Source organism: Cygnus atratus, chromosome 5 (assembly GCF_013377495.2).
Source record: "Cygnus atratus isolate AKBS03 ecotype Queensland, Australia chromosome 5, CAtr_DNAZoo_HiC_assembly, whole genome shotgun sequence".
NCBI classification, from domain to species: Eukaryota; Metazoa; Chordata; class Aves; order Anseriformes; family Anatidae; genus Cygnus; species Cygnus atratus.
Window position 1 is genome coordinate 34,083,144 of NC_066366.1, and position 11,925 is coordinate 34,095,068.

Below are 11,925 nucleotides of genomic sequence, written 5' to 3' on the forward strand. Positions count from 1 at the left end.
GGGGTTTCTGGGCTGGATGAGGATTTTATTCAGGGCTGGCAGTCCTTTTTCGGGAGGCTGCCAGTGCTGCGAAGGAACTTTGTCCAGCCCATCGCCCACCAGTCACTTGTCCTCGTCATCGCTTGTGTTGAACTGGTAGCTGAAAAAGCCCACGGAGTCCTGGGCGAGCTTGGAGAGGTGGAGGACACCGGTGACGACCAGGGCAGCGAGCAGGAGAGGCAGCACCACGCTCCCGGCCGTGGCCAGGGCGTTGTAGCACCGGGCCTTGGAGCTGAAGCGCCGAGCGGCTTCCACATCCCCAGCCACTTTGCGGTCCCGTGCCTGCAAGAGCCGAGACGCAGGGCAGCACTGGCTTCCCTCATGCACCCGTGCCTCCTCCCAGCTTCCTCCAGCCTTCCCCTGGGACATCTGCCCAGCTCCAGCCCAGCTGGAGGTGTTCCTGCTGGAGGGCAGATCCAGGCATGGGGCTGGGGGCATCTCAGCCCCTCCAGTGTCATCTAGGGACAGCGGTAGTTCCTCAGGTGGTGACAAGAAGCTGTGATTATCTGACCGGGGACCTTCTCATAGCCTTATTAATAGGTGGCAGGACAAATGGGAGGTCTTTACCAGGGGATGCTGTCACCTAAAATGGTCTTTCTGAGGGTGTTGGGCCCTCGTGCCCCCCACATCGCAGCCCTCCTAGGCATTTATTTGTGATGCCCTGGAAAATCCTCCCTGCTCCTGCATCAGCATGGGGGGGGGATTCCTAGAAACACCAGGTGACCCCAAACATCCTCTCTCCCACCCCTGCTCATGCCCTGGCTGTGGCACAGCTTACCTTGACAGAAAAGGCGAGAGCCACAAAGCCAAGGCAGCAGAAGTTCATGTAGATGGTGTTGAAGATGGACCAGATGAGGTGGTCGCGGGGTGGCGCAGAGGCCCCGATGGTGACGACGGTGGGAGACAGGTCCCGCTTGTGGGATGTCATGGGCAGGTAGTCCTCCCGTGGGTAGGACGTGTCCATGGCCACGGAGAGAGGCACCCCGCGGCTCTCCTGCTGCACCAGCCTGGCTGGGGGAGCGGGGCCAGGCGGCCCCTTTATATAGTGCTTGCCTCCAGCCCGGCCTTGTCTCCTCTATATATAAAACAGAGAAATTACAGCCCTCCACGAGCTGTGGTTATCAGAAATGCTTGGCTGGGAGCTAGGAGAAACAAAGTTGGTTTTGTGAGCCTGCCTTTCTCTTGCGAGTGGATGGGCTTTCTATATCCAGCTTTTCTCCCACAGTGAGGGGCACAGGCAGCACCAGCCCTGCATGCTGGGGCAGGACCAAGGGGACAGAGCCATGGGACAGGTTGGAAACCAAGCGGCCACCACCCCCCGGACACGACGCAGAGTGCCAGGAGACCTCTCCTCACACTGGTGCCTCTAGCCAAGCCCTGTGGGAGGTGGTGGTCAGGAAAACCCCTCAAACACCAGCAAGGCCTGGTTGCTCTCGGAGGCTGGAGTTTCCTGTGCGCCAGCCAAAGCTGCTGTCATTGGGTGTGTGTGTTTGCCTTGCAACGCGCCTTTCATGTCAATTGTTTCAATAATTGCACTTGCAATAAGTAATCGTCTTGATCTCTGTCACTACAGCGCCCAGGGTAATGGGCTAGCAGCGTGTGGGACTACGTACTGCTAAAAGCTCCACACTTAGGCATCCCGTCCTCACCCTCCCTCCCCCAGGAATGCATTACGTGGGCATTTAATGCTAAAATGTGGAAGGGCTGCTTCTAGCAAAGCCCTCTAGGGTTCCCTGAAAGTAGGAGGAGATGGGGCTTTGCAGCAGGATGTGTGTTTACAGCCAGAAAACACTTCTTTTTTTTCCTGTTTCCTTCTTCTGCTGTGCCTAAATCTTTAGGAAGAAACTCATGTCCTCAGCTAGGGGAAGAGGCAGGGGCTGGCAGTGCCCTGCAAGGCGGTGGGGATGGAGGAGGCGGAGGAGGAGGAGGAGGAGGCCGCCACCAAGATGCTGAAGGACCCTCTCTTCTCCTTCCCTGCTGTGAATAAGGCAACAGGCGAGGGGCTTGACAAGCAGGAGCTTTATTTGTGGCAGCAGCAATCTACATGAGCATTGCAGCTTGGACAAACACCAGAGCGGCCCAGGGAGCCCAGCAGCTCCCTGCTGAGGAGCACAAGTGTAGGAGGAGGAAGGGGGCTGCCCCCTACCCATCCCACCCTGGCCGCCCACCCATCCCCTTCCAACCACCGGCGGTGCTGGCCAAGCCGTGGACAGCAAGAGGACAGGGCTCTGCCTTCCTGGCCGCCCCTTCCCCCTCCACCCAAAGCAGAGACAGAGGGTACACGTGTTTTTTTTTTTTTGGGGGGGGGCAGTGGGAGGGTGGTAGGTAGGTCCATTGGCCGAGGGGCTGTGGCCAGCAGTGGTCAGGTAATGATGGCCACGAAGGCAACGATGACAACGACCACAGTGACGACCATCAGCAGGGAGCAGATGATGTTCAACACCTTGGCCCGGGTGCTGTGCCGCCGGGCACCCTCCACGTCCCCCAGCATCTTGCAGTCGCGGGCCTGTGCGAACAAGTGGAGGTTGGGGGGGGGGGGGAGAAAGGGGGGGGGTCAGGAAAAGCTGGGGACCCCTCCACACTTGGGGAAACTGCCACAGGGAGCTGGGACCTCATGGGTGCCTTCCCTCAGGGGGGCAGGGTGTGAAGTTGCCCATGTACCCCCCCACAGTCCTGGATTTTGGGGTATGGGCAGCAAGGTGGGAAGGCTTGGGGGGGACAAACTGAGGGGGTGTCAGGGAAAAATCGGGCTGGGTTGGGGGGCACTGGATCAGAGGGTTCTGTGCTGGGGGGTGGTCAGGTCGTGGAGGGGAGGTCCTGGGTTGGGGGGGGGTCAGATTGGGCAGCAACAAATTTGGGGGGCACTTGATTGGGTGGTTGGGGCTGGGGGGGGGGATATATTTTGTCAGGCTGGGTCAGGCGGAGACCAGATTGGAGGAGGTCGGGGCGGGGGGGGGGGTGTCCTCAGTCAGGGGTCGGGTTGGAGGAGGTCAAGGTGCGGGGTCCCAGGGCAGGTCAAAGGGGGCGGATCGGGGGTCCTGGGTTGCGGGGGAGGGTCCGGACAGATTGGCTCTGGAGACACCGGGAGGAGGTGCCTTGGAAGGAGGGGGGCATGATGACAACACGATGGGACACGGGGTGGGCAGGGGTCCTGGGTTGGGTGGGCAAAGTGACACGGGGTCGGGGGGGTGGGGGGGATTTGGGGGTCTCACCTTGATGGAGAAGATGAGCGCAGGGAAGCAGAGGCAGCCGAGGTAGGCGAGCCCGTAACCCATCATGACATTGAAGAGGGACCAGAGAAAGAAGTCTCGGGGCTGCTCGTCGGGGTCGGTGGTGGGGGGCTGCCCCCGGCTGGGGGGGTACAGCGGGATGCTCACCTCCGCCCGCTGGGGCTTCATGACGGGGCTGGGGCACCGAGTGAGGACGGGAGGGCTGGGAAGCGTGTAGGGGAACTGAAACGGAACCCAACCCCGCAGCGGCCCCACACCGCCCCTAAATCCGGCCCCGAGGCCCCAGAGCACAGGCGGAGCAGCTGAGCCCCCCTCCCTGCCTCCAGGCTCAGCCCGGTTGGTGTCCGTCCTTCCCCCGCTTTTTCACCCCCCCCCACCCCCGGGTGCGGGGACACTGACCCCTCTCAGGGACTGGCAGCCGTGGACATAGCTGGCAGCCGGCGGGGCTCGGAGTGTGTGGGGAGGCTTTGGGGGGGGGGGGGGGGAGGGGGCTACAAGGGGAGAAAAAGGCAAAGCTACTGCTCGGGGGGGTTGAGGGGGATTAAAAGTTGCCGAGGGACTGACTGGGGGGGGGAGGGAGGACAAGTGGGAGCCCCCCCCCAGCTCCCCCTGGGTTCAGCAGCATGGCTGTAAAGCTTGGTGGTCCCCCTCCCCACCGTGGCCTTCTCCACCTGGGATGGTTTATTGGTCTGGGAGGGGGCTCTGGGGGCTCTAAACACCCCCATAAACCCAGGAAGGGGGAAATATTTAACAGCACCAATGTGCTCTCAGAGACCTTCTTCTGCTGCTTGGCCCTGTTCCCTTCTCGTCCGAGTTATAGGGTAGCCACAGCCCCCTGAGGTGGGGATGCTTAGGGCGGATAATGCCTCCCGAAACCCAAAACTACAACATTTCCAAGGTGAAAGGGAGTGAGGAATGCTTTATTTGTCTTGAGCTCACCCCAGAGGCTCACTCCCAATGGGGTCACCTCGGCGGGTGCACCCCCTCAGCTGGAGGGAGGGGGTCGGAAGGGTGATGGGGTTTGGGGCAGGGGGCGTTAAGGAAGAGCAAAGCCGTGGTGCTGCCTCTCCTCGGTGGGGCAGGTCAGGGGCGTACTGGTCTGTAGAGTATCACCAGGACCAGAAGGATGATGGTGCCCACGATACCCAGGCAGCATGCCGCGATGTTGAGGCTCCTGGCTGTCCTCCCGTAGCTGCTGGCGGCCATGGGGTCCTTTGCCACTGTCCTATCTCGGGCCTGCAGAGGGAGAGGAGCGAGGGAGCAAAACCCTGCAGGCCGCAGATACCCGGCCATCTCCACCACCACAGCACTCTTGCCAAAACCTGGCACCAGCATCCACGGGACATCAGACCCTCAGGAAGCCCCCTCCCCCCAGATTGGAAACGGAGCTCCCGGCAGCCTAAAAGCAATTTCTTAATGGCTTACTAAAAGCCATTACAGTTGGCCACGTGCTGCCCAGTCCTGCGGAGCCCGGTGAGGTGGCGGCATTGGCGGTGGAGGAGAGATGGGAAGAAGGAGCGGGGTCCCTGGTGTGCTTCCCGGGGCGCCGGTGAATGCCGCCCTCCCCTCCCTGGGTGCTCATTACGAACGATTAGCGTTAAAGGCAATAAAGGGAAGGTGCTCGGGGAGCAGCTGCTTCTTATCGCAGGTAGGGTAAAAGAGTTGCGCGAGGCTCTTGGGGGGGGAGCAGGGAGCCAGCTCCCTGGCTTCGTGCTGCTATCGGCTGATTTGGGGCGCTCGGGGGCATGGGAGAAGAGCCGAGAGCAACGTGGCTGCTGGGTCCCCCTCTCCCTGTGGCCCTTGGGGACGGTGAAGCGCTGAAGGGTGACAGGTGGCCCTCCAACGGTGGCTTTCCAGGGGAGGTTGGATGTGGGGCAGGGCTGGATGTGCCAGGATGGGGGGGGGAGACATCAGACAGGCAGGAAAGGGAGAGTGGTGACAATGAGGTTTGTGGCAAGCTGGGGTGGGATGGGACAAGATGGGATGGGAGAAGGTAGGGTGGGATGGGATTAGGGAGCCCCAGCATGGGGGCAGGTGGCATCCAGGGCTCCCAGGCTGGGCGGGGGGTTGCAGGGACTAGGCTGACTTTTCCCTCACCTTGATGGAGAAGACAAGAGCGAGGAAGCCCAGGCAGAACGGGTTGCAGTATATGGCGTTGAAGAAAGACCAGAGCACAAAGTCCTTGGGTGGCGGGGTAGAAACAGGTGTGGGCTCCATCTGGCCGAAAGAGGTGGCCTGGCCGAAAGAGGTGGCCATGGGGTTGGCGGTGGTGGCCCCCCCATTCCTGCCGTAGGGCTGCATGTTGATGCTGAAGGACTGCGGGTAGTTCTCCATGGCAGCCTGGCAGCAGCGGGGAGTTGGAGCACCGGTGCTTGGGCTCACCCAGTTATGGGCGAGTGGAAACGTTTGCTAGGGTGGGGTCACCCCGCCCCACACCAGGGTGGGGGCAACCGGCCCCGTGTCCCAGCCGGACGTTAGCTGGCTGGCTTGGGTTCACTGGGATCGGGACAGGGGAGCAACAAGGAGCCGGAAACGGTCTGGGGGGAGGACAGGGAGCTGGGCCAAAGGGGACGGCCACGGGCTGGGTGATGTGGCAGGGAAGCTGCACCTCCTTGTCCTCTTTGCTTTATGCTTCTTTATACGCACCCTGGGGAGGGCAGGGCAGAGCTGTGCCAGGTGCTGTTCTGTCCCAGCACAGACACGGAGGGCAGCAGGGGCAGGCGGGGGCCACCACAAGCCCCCCAGACAGCCCCTATCGTGAAGCTGGGGGGGGGGGGACAGGCTGCAAAACACCACTCCGGAGCTGCTTCAGCTTTTGTATCTCATCCCCAGCAGTGCCAGCATTTGGGAGCTGTCTCGTGCTGAGGCGTTTGCACAGCGTCAGCAAGGGCACAGTGATTTGGTGAGGCTGGAGTGCAAAGGGTAGCTTTTTGATGGCACAGGGCAAGGTGGCTGGAAGGGGGCATAGGGTGTGCTTGTCCCCAGGAGGATTTGGGGACTCAATCCCCATCTGTGAGGAATAAAGCTACTGGGTTTGCACTTTGGGTTTGAAGGGTTTTCTTGTTGTTGGCTCTTTTTTTTTTTTAATTTCTTTCCTTCCTTTGTAGTGTCTTGCAGCTGCTGAAATGATTAGGGTAATTAAAAAAAAGAAAAAAAAAAAAAAAGGTTCAGAAAAGCAGCAAGGATTTAAAAATGACCTGAATTAAAAAAATTCCGATGCACAGAGCAAACACATTGTGTGTGTTTCAGAAACATCAACAGCCTGTACATTCAACTCACGTTTCCTGGGTAAGTGAGGTAGAGGCAGAGAAAATGAAACTGAAACAATTGTTTTTTTTTGTGAGAAATGGGGTTTTCCTACTCAGAAAAAAGTGAAGATTGGGAGGTTTCATGTTTGGGGCACATCAAGGGCATCAGCCACCTGTGCTTGCTGTTGCATGGCTTTTGAGGCCACCTGAATGCTTTGGATGCAGATCCAAGCCCTGGCCCCCAACATTGCTTATCTCAAAACCTTAGGAACAGAAAGAATTTTTTTAATGTATTTTTTCCCTGTTCCTAAAGCTATTTACCCATTGTCAGGGCGCCACTCTTTGAAGGTAACGAGGTTCAGTTGGGTGTAGTGGCAATTAAGTGGAGAGGCTGGCGGGGAGGGGAAATGTTCTGGCTGGAGGAGGGAGAGGGCTCGGTGGGGATTTGGGGCTGGGTTTGCACTGAAGACAAATACCTGACCTGCAGGTCTGCCAAAAAAGCTGCAGGTGTCATTCCACGGGGCACAATGCACTGCTCTGCCTCACCCAAGCCAAGAGCGAAGGTGTGTATCCATGGTGCTGGTGGCAGAATCAGACAGCACTGGCAGCTGTGAGGGTTGTGAGCATCTGGCTCATCCCAAAAGACCCCACATCTCCGCCGAGGTTTCTAAAAATCCTCCCTGAGAGTGGCTTTACGACTGTGGTCTTATCTAAATGAGCTCAGCGCGAACATCCTGAAATTGCCACCTGCCCGCAGTCGCCTGCATTGCCCTCAGTTTGCTTTTGCACCTGAGCAAATGACAGGGACAAGAAGGCACAAGGAAGATACAAAGTCCGGCCCCTGCTGCTGCTGGGTGGGGGCCGCAGTCCCCGCTAGCCTGGAGGATGCTGGCGTGAGAAGGGGGCTGCGCAGGGTTAGGGGGATGCTACCGGGCACCACGCACCACAGGGACGGGACAAGAAAGCGAAATGCCAGGGTTGGCTTTTTCCATGCAAGGAGGGAAAGTCTCTGCAAAGCAAGAATGGGATTTTTAGTTTTTTTAGGTCTGTCGGAGAGTTTCTCAGCCAGGGTGCTGGGTTTCACCGAGCCCGCTGCTCGCTCTGGGCTCGCTGCTGGGAGCAGGGCAGGGAGTTCAGTGGCCCGGTGGCTGCCTGCCAACAGCCCGCAGCGATTGCCGCAAGAGCACAAACGGGCTGTTCATGTCCCGGGAAAACCCCTGACCCGCCCCTGTGCACCCCAAGAATAAGGGCTTTGCTTCCAAAGACCACCCCTCCCATTGCCTGCAGGGATCTGGCCCCAAGGAGCTGTGCCTCCCAGAGCCGTGCCACGCACGGAAAAGCACGGTCACGCTTAGGGAAGAGGTTTTGGGGCTGGGGATGCGCTCGCTGAGTCTGTCCCGCTCCCCATGGGGATGTCAGACCGGAGAATTGAAGTCCACTTTTGGCTGCAGGACATCCTTAGGAATTGTCCCCAGGTTTTCGCATGTGTCAGCTGCTTGGGAAGACTGTCAGATGGAGAGGTGGCATGCGTAAAAAAAAAACCTGATTTTTGGGGGGGATTTCAGCTGGGTCCCGCTTCTGAGGAGGAGGAGGAACACGCAGCAGAGAGTGGGACTCGGCCCAGCCCACCTGCACCCTGCCAAGACCTTGTATAACGGGACCAGGCTGCTGACAACACTAGAAGGAGGCAGCGATGTTGAGACCTTGAGAGATCAGGACAACGTTTTCGAGCAGGGATTTCATGCCCTTTGCAAAGGCTCCTTGACCCCACCAGCTGGACGGGAACACGGAGTCCCAAATCTTGCTCGTGGACATGCATTGCCTGCTGGCTGCTCAGGAAGGTGGCCGAGAGCACTGCTCCCAGCCGGAGGCACGTGTCTGTTTGCTTTTACGGGAAGGAGAGGAGGAATAAATGATTCACCCGGCCGATGCTGCCAGGGATCCTGCAACAAATAACTGTTGTTTATTGCGGGAAGGATTTCGGATGGCTCGCTCATGAGCAGAGCCTCTTGGCAGGAGTTGTTCTCAGGGAAAAAAAAAAAGCAAAGGCTTTCTCTCAGCCTGGCGGGGCCCCAACCCTGGGGAGCAGAGCGAAGGCTTCCAGCGAGCTGAGGAGCAGGAAAGGCAGGCCAAGCACATACCTGAACCTCTGCCAGATCAGCTTTGTCCGGGACTTTTGTCCGGGTGGTCGGGGCCTTGCCTGGGTCAATTTGGACATGGCTGAAGCCACGAAAGCCACGGACGTGATTTTTTTTTACATCGACCTTCGGCTGGGCTGAGGGAGTGTGGCTGGCGGGATGGGGCGACGATGAGAGGTTTTGGAGAGGAGGGGAGAGGTGTTGCCATCTCACTTGTCCTCCAAAGCATCCCACGCCACTGTCACCCGGTGCTGCTTCCCCAGCGCAGTGATTTGGGATGGGGCCATCCCACCCATGGCTTCCCCTTCCTCCTGGAAGCCTCTCCTGTCCCCCACTGCCCCGAGCTGGGCCAAACCCCTTTTTGCACATCCCTGTCCCCAGATGAAGCCTGCCTGCATCTCTAGGGGTAGGGGTGATGGTGGTGGCACCCCAGGGAAGGGGACACTCTTCCCTCCTGCCCTCATCCTTGCCATGGTCCATCGTATCCCAATGCACTGAGCTGGGTTCGCCAATCTGTGTATTTCGGATCGTCCCTGCAATGCCGCGTGCACCGAGGGTGACAGAGGGGACAGTTGTCCCATGGCAGTGCTTCACCAGGACAGCCACCATTTCCCATCCCAAAAAGCTGGGCTTGGGGACTCCCCCCCCACCCCCCCCAAAAAAAAAAAAAAAAAAAGGATGAGCCATGGGCAAAAGTGAAAGAAACTTTTATTAAAACCACATTTTCTCCTGACAAGAAGGTACTTGGGGCTATATAAAAAAAAAAAGCCAGAGCAAAGCAAGTGGCAAAGCGTGCGCGTCCCCTTCCCAAAGCCAGCTTCTGGGGGCTCGGCTCCCACCGGAGGAGAGGTGTCACGAGGCACTTTGAGCGGTGGTCAGAGGGACTTGGAGCAGCAAGGAAAGCAGGGCAAGACCCCAGCAGGCACCGGAGGGGCTGCGCGGGGATCCCAGCCCTGCTCTGAGGGGCGGCGGGGGCTGCAGCGGGCCGAGTTCTGCCCCCGGTGCCGGGGAAGAGGCTAAGTGGGGCCGAGGAAGGGGTGGTTGCCCTGCTGCTGCTGCTGGTGGTTGAGCGCGTTGACTATGGTGATGGTGCCGCTCGCGATCAGGGCGATGATGAGGATGATGAGGAAGATGTTGAGCAGCAGGGCCGTGATGTTCAGGTACTTGGCGGTGGAGCCGTAGCTGAGCGCCCCGCTGTAGTCGCCGAGGACTTTGCGATCCCTGGACTGGGGAGACCAAAGCCGGAGTCAGTGGGGTCAGGGCTGGCGAGAGGGGGGTGCGGATGGGGGAGAGGAACCTCGCCCCCCGGCGTGGGGGCTCTGGGCAACCTGTGGAGCATCCTGGGCTTGGAGGTCTGCGGAGGGTCTGCAGAGCTCCCTGAGGTGCGGGGTCACTTCCAGGATGGTGGATTTGGGGAGGTCCGCGGGTCACCCCAGGGTCAGGGGCTCTGCGGGGTCCACCCATTAACCCACGGCCGGGGCTTTTGGTGCTCTGTGTGTCCATGGGGCAACCCCAGGCTTGGCAATTTTGGGGGGCTCCAAGGGACTCTGTGGGGTCCACGGCGCATCCCAGAGCTGGGCTTTTGGGGCTCCCCGGCTCCATCCCCCCCACCTTGCGCGGCCGCTACCCCACCACCCCCCGGGTGGCGACACTGACCCCGACCGCCCCCCTCACCCCATCCCCGTCCCCGTTCCCCCTTTCCCCCTTTCCCCAAACCTTGACGGAGAAGACGAGCGCCAGGAAGCCGAGGCAGCAGACGTTGGCGTACAGCGTGGAGCACAGCGACCAAGCCAGGTGGTCGCGGGGGGGGGGCTGCACCGGGGGGGCCTCCACGGGCACCACGACGCTTCGGGACATGCTCTCCATGTCCAAGCCCTCCACCAGAGGCTCGTAGGGCGGCAGCGAAACTCCCGGGGCTCGGGTTCTCTCCATCCCCGCTTGCTCGGGGTTCGGGGGCGGGCGGCGGGGGCGGTGCTGCCGGCGAGGGGGCGCTCAGCAACCGCAGGTTTCGAGGTTTCGTTTCCCAGCCTCTGGGGCTGGGGAGGGGAAAAAGCCCTGCCCGCCCTCTTCCTATGTCCTGGCCCCGGAGCTGGGCCCTGCATCGTCCCCAAGCGTCAGGATTTGGGGTCGTTAAAGTGATTTTTTTTTTTTTTTTTGGGGGGGTGGAGGGGGGAAAGGGGAGAAGATGAGGGTGGTGCCGGCTGCTGGATGGGCTGGGGGGGGGGTTGTTGGGCTGGGAGAAGGCTCAGGGAGGCTTCATTGCGCTAAAAAAAATTAGCTTAAAGGGAGTCGTGGCGGGGGGGGGAGGGCTCTTTTCCCGTCCACCAAATGAAGGGAAACGGCCTCAAGTTGCGCCAGAGGAAGTTTAGGCTAGATATTAGGAGAAATTTCGTTACGGAAAGGGGTGTGAGGCATTGGAACGGGGACGTGGTGGTGTCACCATCCCTGGAGGGCTCCAAGAAACGTGGAGATGCAGCACCCCGTAGCGAGGCTTGGTGGCGGACTTCAGTGCGAGGTTCTGGGTCGGACCAGGTGATTTAGGAGGTCTTTTCCAGCCTGAACGATTGTACGATTCTATGCAGAAACCCTAAATAACATTCCCACCATGTGGTGCTGCGACCCCTGTCCCTGGGGTTGAACCCGGGCACCTGATGACAAAACCCTAAATCATGTCCCCTCCATGTGGCGCTGGAAGCCTTCACCCCGGTGTGGAGTCTGGCTGCTTGGGGAAGAAACCCCAAATAATGTTCCCACCGTGCGACCCCGCTGATGAAACCCCAAAATAATGGCCCCACCGTGTGGCACTGTAAGATTTGTCCCTGGTATTGAGCCTGGATGCTTGAGGGAGAAATCCCAAACCGTGTCCTCACTGTGTGGCGCTGGGACCCCCGTCTCTCCCCACCCTCAGCGGGTGTTTCAGAAAGCAGGCACTGGTTTTTGATCCCCCAAACCTGTCCCTGCCATCACCTTGTGCCATGCAGCCCTTCGGAGGGCCAGGACAGAGCTCTCGGCCGGGGACCCAGGCCCCGCTCTGGCCCGTGGGGAAATGGGGGAGGCCGGAGGGTGCCACTCGTAGGGGACAAAACCCTGAATTTCCTTACTGTCTGGAGGGACACACGTCTGCTGTGGCCATTTGGGACAGTCAGGCGAGCCGAGCTCCCCATGTCACATATTGCATGGTTGCCTAAAAGGTTTAATTATGAGCCAATTAACCTTCCACATCTGCTCGCCAGCTGAGCGGGAAAGCGCAGCCTGGAGTGCGGGTGCCCT

General features: G+C 59.7%; 4 protein-coding genes across 5 annotated transcripts; all 4 read right to left on the reverse strand.

Moving 5' to 3' along the window:
• Positions 1–102: 102 nt before the first annotated feature.
• LOC118244634 (interferon-induced transmembrane protein 5-like) lies at positions 103–1,003 on the reverse strand. The gene is made up of 2 exons (XM_035539713.1): positions 818–1,003; positions 103–321 (listed from the first exon to the last, which is right to left on the reverse strand). Exons 1-2 carry the CDS (start codon positions 1,001–1,003, stop codon positions 103–105), a joined length of 405 nt encoding a protein of 134 aa, XP_035395606.1.
• Positions 1,004–2,401: 1,398 nt separating this feature from the next.
• On the reverse strand, positions 2,402–3,437 carry LOC118244492 (dispanin subfamily A member 2b-like). The gene is made up of 2 exons (XM_035539524.1): positions 3,252–3,437; positions 2,402–2,545 (listed from the first exon to the last, which is right to left on the reverse strand). Exons 1-2 carry the CDS (start codon positions 3,435–3,437, stop codon positions 2,402–2,404), a joined length of 330 nt encoding a protein of 109 aa, XP_035395417.1.
• A 915-nt stretch (positions 3,438–4,352) lies between these two features.
• On the reverse strand, positions 4,353–5,603 carry LOC118244491 (dispanin subfamily A member 2b-like). Of its 2 annotated transcripts, XM_035539523.1 has the most exons (3): positions 5,535–5,603; positions 5,367–5,480; positions 4,353–4,505 (listed from the first exon to the last, which is right to left on the reverse strand). In XM_035539523.1, exons 1-3 carry the CDS (start codon positions 5,601–5,603, stop codon positions 4,353–4,355), a joined length of 336 nt encoding a protein of 111 aa, XP_035395416.1. The 2 variants fall into 2 exon arrangements, with proteins under 2 accessions (XP_035395416.1, XP_035395415.1); XM_035539522.1 differs by having other exon boundaries at positions 5,367–5,603.
• A 3,743-nt stretch (positions 5,604–9,346) lies between these two features.
• Positions 9,347–10,645, reverse strand: LOC118244490 (dispanin subfamily A member 2b-like). The gene is made up of 2 exons (XM_035539521.2): positions 10,372–10,645; positions 9,347–9,881 (listed from the first exon to the last, which is right to left on the reverse strand). Exons 1-2 carry the CDS (start codon positions 10,585–10,587, stop codon positions 9,672–9,674), a joined length of 426 nt encoding a protein of 141 aa, XP_035395414.1. The 5' UTR covers positions 10,588–10,645; the 3' UTR covers positions 9,347–9,671.
• Positions 10,646–11,925: the final 1,280 nt, after the last annotated feature.

Excerpts from the sequence above, each read along its gene's own strand:
- LOC118244492 (XM_035539524.1), bottom strand. The coding sequence starts at position 3,437 with ATGAAGCCCCAGCGGGCGGAGGTGAGCATCCCGCTGTACCCCCCCAGC. Across the intron at positions 2,546-3,251 it reads CGCTCATCTTCTCCATCAAG|GCCCGCGACTGCAAGATGCT; the intron begins GTGAGACCCCCA and ends TTGTTCGCACAG.
- LOC118244634 (XM_035539713.1), bottom strand. The coding sequence starts at position 1,003 with ATGGACACGTCCTACCCACGGGAGGACTACCTGCCCATGACATCCCAC. Across the intron at positions 322-817 it reads CTCTCGCCTTTTCTGTCAAG|GCACGGGACCGCAAAGTGGC; the intron begins GTAAGCTGTGCC and ends CGGCTCTTGCAG.
- LOC118244490 (XM_035539521.2), bottom strand. The coding sequence starts at position 10,587 with ATGGAGAGAACCCGAGCCCCGGGAGTTTCGCTGCCGCCCTACGAGCCT. Across the intron at positions 9,882-10,371 it reads CGCTCGTCTTCTCCGTCAAG|TCCAGGGATCGCAAAGTCCT; the intron begins GTTTGGGGAAAG and ends TGGTCTCCCCAG.
- LOC118244491 (XM_035539522.1), bottom strand. The coding sequence starts at position 5,603 with ATGGAGAACTACCCGCAGTCCTTCAGCATCAACATGCAGCCCTACGGC. Across the intron at positions 4,506-5,366 it reads CTCTTGTCTTCTCCATCAAG|GCCCGAGATAGGACAGTGGC; the intron begins GTGAGGGAAAAG and ends CTCCCTCTGCAG.